This window comes from Xyrauchen texanus, chromosome 29 (genome assembly GCF_025860055.1).
Source record: "Xyrauchen texanus isolate HMW12.3.18 chromosome 29, RBS_HiC_50CHRs, whole genome shotgun sequence".
NCBI classification, from domain to species: domain Eukaryota; kingdom Metazoa; phylum Chordata; class Actinopteri; order Cypriniformes; family Catostomidae; genus Xyrauchen; species Xyrauchen texanus.
In genome coordinates, this window is record NC_068304.1 from 4,910,919 (window position 1) to 4,919,715 (window position 8,797).

The window sequence follows — 8,797 nt, forward strand, 5'->3', positions numbered from 1 at the left end:
TGTGGAAAAAGTGAAGTGCTGTGAAAACTTTCTGGATGCACTGTACATAATATTATTTTAGAAATATTTGAAGCCAAAGGAATGTATTTAAAAGTAATTATTCAAAGTCAGTAACTCTTATCTGATTACAAGTATTTACATTTTATGAATTACACTTTGTTTTTTTTATTAAAAAAGTAGTTTGATTACAGTAACTAAGTGCTTTTTAACCAGATAGCACCCAGCATTGGTTGTCAACTACACCTTTTACACCAAAATGGGGTCAGTGTTTGGCCGGGGTATCAGTGAACCTCTCTTGGCCAGCATCTACTGTATATGCCATTGCAACCTTTGATGTGATGTCAGAAGTTATTTAAATAATTAATTAAATCACTTTACACATATGATATTTCAAAATCAGTTCATTTCAGACAGATGTAGAAAATAAAGTGGCCACAAAAGCTGTGCAACTTGATAAAAATGGAACAGAGTAAAATGAGAATCTTGAAAAGTTTAAAAGTGATGCAGGTGTATTAACTCATTATCCACTAGAGCAACAGAAAGAAAAGCTTTTGCCAATGTTCATTGTTTATTTGATTTGTTTTGGCTACTTCCATATTTTAATTTCTGTCTTGGATGTGTGAAATGTCGTGATAGCGCCTAAATCGCACGAAAGAGTTTCCCATGCTCACCTGATGGCAGCATGTGTTTATGGAAACTAGAAAATCACAGTTTACTGTCCTGTTTGTTGAAATGATGTGGTTTCTTGTTATTCTTCACATGAACTTCAGTCATCTTCTATATCTGTTGTCCTGAATCCTTTCTGCAAAATGATTAAAAATACTCAAATCTAGCGCACATTTCTACAACCTTCCTTGGCAAACTGCGAACAATAACAAAAACGAGTAGATTTGTACATTCTGTTCACATTGTGCTATATTGAAAGCACTCCACAACACATTATTTGATGTTTTACCTTGACAAAAATGCACTAGTTTCAAATCTAAAAAGTTGCAACAGTCAAATAACACTTAAGTGCTTGGCGACACGAGTTTGCTAAATTTAGCAAGCGGGACTTCCCTCCTTTCATCCATTTTGCAGGTCTTCATCTGCACAATTGTACTGTACGCTTCATAATGCACCACACATTCTCATTTGGAGACAGATCAGGACTGCAGACAGGCCAATCTAGCACCCGCACCCTCTTCTTACACAGTCATGCACTTGTTATCCAGGCAGTATGTGGTTTGGCATTGTCCTGCTGGAAAATGCAGGGACATTCCTAGAAAAGTCTTTCCACATTAATGGTGCCCTCACAGATGTGCGAGTTGCCCATATCATGGGCACTGACACACCCCCATATCATCAGACACTGGCTTTTGAACCTGACACTGATAACAGCTTGGATGGTCCTTTTCCTCTTTGGCCCAGAGAACATGGTGGCTGTTTTTCTCAAAAACTATTTGAAATGTGGACTCGTTGGACCACAAAACATGATTCCACTGTTCTACTTTAAATCTCTGATGAGACAAAGCCCAGAGTAGTTGACAGTGCTTCTGTGCAGTGTTGATGTATGGCTTCTCCTTTGCATTTTAAAGCCTTAACTTGCATCTGTGGATGCAGTGTCACATGGTGTTGATTGTCAAAAGTTTATCGAAGTATTCCCAAGCCCATGTCTTAATATCCATTACAGACGATGTCTGATGTCTCAGAAGTGATGTCTGAGGGATCGGAGATCATGCACATTTAGAAGTTGTTTTCCTGCAGGACAACGGCAAACCAAATACTACCAGGATTACAAGTGCATGGCTGTGAATGCAGAGAGTGTGGGTGCTAGATTGTCCTGCCTGCAGTCCTGACCTGTCTCCAATTGAGAATGTGTGGCACAGTATGAGGCACAAAATACAGCAACAAAGGCCCCATACAATTGCACAGCTTAAGGCCTGCATAATGGATGAATGGGGGGAAATCCTATTAAAATACTATTAAATTCACAAGGTAAACATCAAGTAATGTGTTGTTGTTGTGCTTTCAACATAGCACAGGGTGAATAGATTTTAAAAATCAACCCTTTTTGTTTTTATCAGCATGTTCCTTACTGTCCCAACTTTTTCGGAATTGGGGTTGTATATGTGCTTGTTGCCTTAAGGCTTTCAAGCTGCGATTTTAATATATGTGCGTGCTCTTCTTCCCATTGTGGCTATAGAGCAATCATGTCCACCCAAAGTCCGCAGTGGTTCCAACAGACAGCTGCCCTACTCCACATTACTGGTGAACCGGCAGCAGAAGAACGCGCCGGCTTTCCCGCACCTGCAGCCCCATCAACAGCAGCTCACTTTTGGACAGGTCAGTTCCACCTTCCCTTAAGTTTTCAGCACAAGACATTTTATTCTAAAGAAACAATTAATCTGTATTCGCACCGCGATGAAGCGAGCAATATAATTTTTTGAATAAGTACATGTAAAATCATTAAAATTAATTAGTTGGTTCTTTTGAATATACAGCTTAAAACACACAGTGTGACCAGTGTAGTCTGATTCCCAAACAGATGACTCTTATGAGCTGGTTCTTGTGAATTTATAGTGCGAAAAATGCTGTGTAACCACTGTAATCCTGTTAACCCTTCGCTAAGTTCAATAGGCTCTCATTGGAAAATAGCAAACGGGTGTCAGAGTAGTGGCTGCATGGCAACAGTTGCTAGGACAGGATTGGTCAGAAGTGTTTTTTTAAGGCGGGGCTTAGTGAAGAGTCAATTTCCAAACTCAACAGTCTTCTTTTGAATCAACAGTGCAAACTCCTTGCATAAAAATTTGTATAATTATTTAATATTACGTTTTATTTCATTTATACTGTAGTGACAGTAGATGACCTCTGAAATAACAGATATGAACTAAAAGCCACAAAATTCCTATTCTGATTTCATTGGATATCTTGAGTCTATTGTTATTCAAAATATTGATATGAAATGATTGACACATGCTTTATTTTGGAATAAACTGATTGGTTTGTGCTCTAGGTCCAGCATTATGGCTCCTCCCACCAGGAGTGGAATGGCAACTACAGCCACTGCCGGCCTCAGGCGTTCATCCCGCCCACCGTACATGGCCACACCTTTACGCTGCAGCATGGCAGCCCCACCCACACCACGGTCCACCATGGCGTCCATACGCATACCCAGCCCACTCTACTCTCCTACCCCCCTTCAGGGCCCTTGGTGACAAATGGGCCCATGGCCCACCTCTTGGCTTCACCCGGGGGCACGCGGAATCACGTTTTTCAACCGGCCTATGGCCTCTCCCATCCGGCAGGTCACCTCATGCACCAGGTCACGGTGGGGCTCAACCCCCGCCTCTTGGCCTCACCCACCCTCCACCCTCAGGGTCAATTCAAGCCCCTCTTCCCCCCACACTCCTTCATCGCATCACCCGCGTACGCAGGTTTCCCCCTCAGTTCCACCAAACTAAACCAGTACCCATTTGTCTGAGACGCGCTCCGCACACCTCTTGAGGCCAGAAGGGCAATCAACTCCTACTTAGCAGACACCACCTGGTTTTTGTCCCCAAAGCCATGGCACAAGAGAGAAAGCAAGCATTTTTATTTAATTTTTTTGGGAATCACGACATAGACTTGAGTGCAATTACACTGCTTGAGTGCTTTAAAAATAAAGAAGAGGTGTTTGGAAAGTCTTGAGCAGGTAGGTTGTAGAAAGTCGAAGGTTGGAGAACGTACAGGAATGAGAGATTGGATAAATGAATAGACAACTGTTTTGCACATTTGATACATCACCCAATTGGATTTTCAGATGAATGCTCCTTTAATGAACATCAACACCGGATGGTGTTCAAAATCATGTGATGGTCAACTTATTTTTATATATAGCCTTTTACCTTGTATATGACGCATCTTTCTTTGTAAAAGACCCAGTGACTTGTTCGAGACCGACAAGATGTATCCACTTGCTGTGTTTTTTTGCGTTCAAGTATTTGTATTTATCGATGTCTTTTGGTGTTTTTCGGAATGGAGTCACAAATGGGTCGTTCGTCAAGCGCTGCATGAATGTGTTGCATGAGCTGCAATGTCGCTCAGACAGAAGCCTAGAGGTGCTCTTAACACTTCAAGAGGCTTGATGCATCATTGTCTCCAACCATAGTGCCTTATATATTGGCAGTCCAGTTCGTGTTACTACTACACTATTTATGTATATAAAATGTGTTTGTGTATGTACGTGTACTGGACTGCAGCACTTGCAATTCGAATCAGTCCGTGTGTGTGTGTGTGTGTGTGTGTGTGTGTGTGTGTGTGTGTGTGTATATAGTATGGATATACACACAGGTGTGTTATTTCATGCATAGAAAGGCATCGATGTACTGCATTGCACAAACCGCAGTGCTTATTTTTGGATCCAATATATATTTGAGATGTAGTAAGTTAGTTACTTTTCGTTACGTCATCGGAGGATGGCATGCTTTTGCTGCAGCGAATGCTTGCTGGTTTTATTGTTGATGATTTATTTTTAGTTACCTCGAATTAATGAGTTATGTAAAGAATTCATCGAATACTGATGTCTGTTCAGAAGAATTTCGTACTGCTAACAGTATTTTTACTGTTTAGTTAATCTGCAATACAATCTAAATATAGTTATAAATATAAAATAGAAATAAAGTTAAAGTTCAGGCCAAAAATCTAATTCTATCATTATTTATTCGCTGTTATGTTAGTTCAAACCTCCCTGACTTGATAGAGGCCACCTCAGTCATCATTCACATCTCCTTCTGCGTTCCACAGAAGACAGAAAGTTATACAGTGGTGAGTAAATGATGACAGAATTTCCATTTTTGGGCAAATTGTCCCTTTAAGGGTTTGTTTTCTTTTTGTCTGCGTATTTAAATTCTTGGGGTTTGTTTGTGTGACACAAATGAAAAAAGGTCTTTGATTCAGGGATATGGATTCATCTTAGCCTGAGCAGACCATGCAGTATTTGATGTAAAGACACACATATGAGTATATATAATATAGAGTTAGTTTATTTAGTGCTTGAAAAGGTGTGTTAATGGTGTGCAAACCTTTATGCATGTGTGAACTGTTTTTTTCCTCTTAATTATACCATTATATTAGGTGCTGAAAGCTTGTTGGTGTCAACTGCATTTCATACATTCCGTCAGGGAGAAATAAATATAGGCGCTATAGATAAATACAGTATATGCTGTGTGATTTTTAGTTTGTTCTGCTTGGTTTGTGTGTTTTTTTGGTTTTTCAAATGAAGTTGCTTTTTTTATCACCAAAGACTGTAATTTGTAGGCCCTGTTCTAAAACCTAGTGAGCTGCCTATGTAGGAAGCGTTTTAAGGATGCACAGGTCCACACAAATTTGGATGAAAGACCCTTGCAGATGATGAAATTAATGTCAAATATAAAACCTTGAGTATACCTTGAGCTTAAATATACTTATATTTAATTAAATACTGAAAAGTATTAGTTAAAAAGAATGATCTAATTACAAATTGACCATTTTACCCCTTATTTTGTGTGCCTACCTGGGAAGATACTTTGAAACTGTAGCTTCCCAAGCTACAAGCTAATTGTAGCTTAAAATACTAAAACTTCAGTAAAGCTACTCTTTTAACCTCGCGAGACCCCGCGTTAAGTATTAATCAGACTGTGTTGATTAATACTTAATATACAACAATAAAACTAGACAACACCATATTTTATATAACTGAATCTAACTATAGTGATAAATAGCAGCATTTAATGAAATATTTTGCTTTAAATAAGACAAAGATCTTTTAGGGCTGCGCATGGGCTCAAGTGAATCATTTATGTGACCATCCGAATGAACCGTTATATTTCAGCGCTTCCAACGCTAAATATAAGGGAATCATTTATTGTAACCGGTTCATTTACATGAACTGTCTGAAACAACCGATTCACTTAAATGATTTGGTTTATCCAGCGCTACATGAGAAAAAAGGACTGTTCAGGTGAATGTGTTTGATTACTCCCTCGACTCCACTGCTGCATTCACAGTACAATGTGACAAATGTAGCATTTTGTGACGCTTCAGTGCTACTTGTAGGAAGTTTTTGCTAGTTACAGGAAAAGCTAGTGAAAACTACTGAAAAATGTAGTTAAGTTAGCAGCATCGCTACCGTTAGTTAGTTACTCCCCAACAACGGTGTGTGATATGTAGTTGTATGCTTATGACTGGTATCACGATGTGAGCTTAGCAACATGCAAACTCTATTGGTGCTTTGTGTGTTGAGCACTATTTGTGTCGCTCAAATCTGTCACCTATGTAGCGCGTTGCAAACTAGTTGCTCAGGTTCCATTTCAGTTATGATACTCCCTTGGAAGTAAGCTGCCTATGAAGACATGCAGCTCACTAGGTTTTGGAGCAGCACCCTTTTCTGAGCAAGGTAGCTACTTTCTCTGCATAGACCTCATGTATACTGTAACTATAATCATGGGGTAAATTTCAAAAACTTTATTTAAAAAAAATGCTGATGTTATGTTTAGCTTTTTGAAAAGTAATAAGTCGTATCATCTATCTTGAATGTATCATAGACAAGCTGCTATATATTGATTGCCACTTCAGATAGCTGTGAAATTAGATTAGACTAGTTCATATCTGCATTCTTGTTTATTTGTATGGGTCTGTCTGATTGTCTAAACTAGAAGTGGTTTTTGATTTTCAGTTATTTTTGCTCGTTTGGAGTGCCATTTGTAACTACTGTATTGCTGATTATGGACATTTAGATTTTCTTTTTAATCAGTATTGTATCTTCATTAACAATTCTGACTTATCACTGCATTTTAATGGATGTATCGTTGTAACTTAATTTTTGTATGTTTACCTGTTTACCTATGTTTTGGCTTGTAGTAGTTTGCAGGCTTGATTCTTATCAAAGTAATGTTTGTTATTCAGAAAACCATTTCTGCTGTGTTTTAGAAATACAGATAATGAAAATATATCAGTATTTTGTCAAATGCAAATTTGAATGAATAATTGATAATCCCATAACCTTATGCCACTGAGCACTTAAAACAAAAACAATAGTGTGCAGTAACCATGTGGCCATGTTTGAATACGAGAGTACAATGTTGTGATGAAATTGTACAACAAAATTATTTTATTAATGTTTGTCATTGAAAATTGTGTTTAGAATGTTTTTAACAAATGATCACTGATGTCAACTGGTATGTTATGTCTTAAGTTCTGTATTGTATTTGATTCGAACAGTGTAAGCAACACTGTGTGTGTGCCTTGATTGGGGTATTGGTAATGAAACAGATTCACTTTGCAAAACAAAAACTCTTCAGTTCACTCATTGCCCGATATAACAGTATAACTCCATTGCAGGGATCGAAATAGTTATATACATATGTATACATACACATTTTAAAGAGATAATAGCAATATCTTTCCCCCTCTCACACTATGGATTGCATTCAAACGCCTAGTTAATTAATAATGTGTATAATTAATATTAACTGGCTAATTCTAAACATGCAGTAATTGTGTTTTACTGTATTAGTGTAAACATATTTTGATAATCAATTCCAATCCTAAAGGACAGAATGTAGTATGTTGTGCACTATAGGACAAGTTGCTGAACATTTCTTGGTTATTTATTGGTTATACATGATCCAGCCGTAACAATAATGTTCACGTTTTGATCCCTGTGAAATGGCAATCACCAGCATACCACATCCAGTGTCAATATACAAATGACTGTAACGCAAAACACATTGGATATTTATTGTCTGTTCATAATTTAAATGAAATGGATGTTTTCTGTTCAACTCTTTTCTAATAACTGCATTCAATAAATATGAACGCCACAGTTTTTAATGACACATTTTTATCATATTTATGCATGTGTGTGTGTGTGTGTGTGTGTGTGTGTGTGGAGGGGGTGTTTTGGCAAAGTAAATTCAGGGTCTTTTTTTTCTAATGTAACATTTTTGTCTTTACTGTGCATTCATAAAGCATTCAGACCCCACATTTTGTTATGTTACCGCCTTGTACTAAAATGCTGTAAATTCTTTGATTTTTTTCTTCACATCAATCCTGGCGAGAGCCACTTCAAACACAGGTAATTCCCCTTGTGATCTATCTTTCGAACTAGCAATGAAGACTTTATCAAAGCTAGACGCTGAATCCATGGTGGAAGAAAGTAGTTACATTTACATTTATGCATTTGGCAGACGCTTTTATCCAAAGCAACTTACAGTGCACTTATTACAGGGACAATCCCCCCGGAGCAACCTGGAGTTAAGTGCCTTACTCAAGGGCCCAACATTCAGCTGTTATGCACAGAGGGGGAGAGAAGGTAACCAGGACCCATCAAATGCATCTGTCGCTGTCTGGCAAGATGAGATCTAAAATAGCTGCACTGCTCAATATGTGCCGTTAGTCCTAACAGCTAGAGGCTGCCGAATGTTCAGCAGTTCGTCCCTGGTGAAACTGAGTGGAAAAGATTACTAAACACAGGACAAACAAACAAAAACAACAAAAGAATTGGTGTGCTCCACACCGAGGCTGCCATCGGTGCCAATATCTTGTATAGAATTGGCAGGGAAAAGTTTGGAATAATGTACAGATTTTGCAGTTTCGGAATGAAATTGGCACTTTAATTCACCGTGGCATTCAACTGATCACGAAGTATAGTCAGGCCATTACTGATGTAAAAAACAGCACCATCATTATCTGAAAATTATTTTTTGATCAAATCTAGACAGGCCCCATTTCCAGCAGGCATCATTCCATTACCTTAAACTTGAATAATCATTAGGGTTGTAACCACGCATTGATGCAT

At 38.3% G+C, this 8,797-nt stretch overlaps 1 protein-coding gene across 1 annotated transcript in view; it reads left to right on the forward strand.

The window, feature by feature from the left end:
• Positions 1–7,823, forward strand: part of LOC127622884 (homeodomain-interacting protein kinase 3-like) — a 115,363-nt gene extending 107,540 nt beyond the window's left edge. The window contains exons 15-16 of the mRNA XM_052097014.1: positions 2,186–2,325; positions 2,996–7,823. Of these exons, the coding sequence (XP_051952974.1) occupies positions 2,186–2,325; positions 2,996–3,463 (608 nt within the window). The 3' untranslated portion in view covers positions 3,464–7,823. The remainder of the gene's footprint in view (positions 1–2,185; positions 2,326–2,995) is intronic.
• Positions 7,824–8,797: the final 974 nt, after the last annotated feature.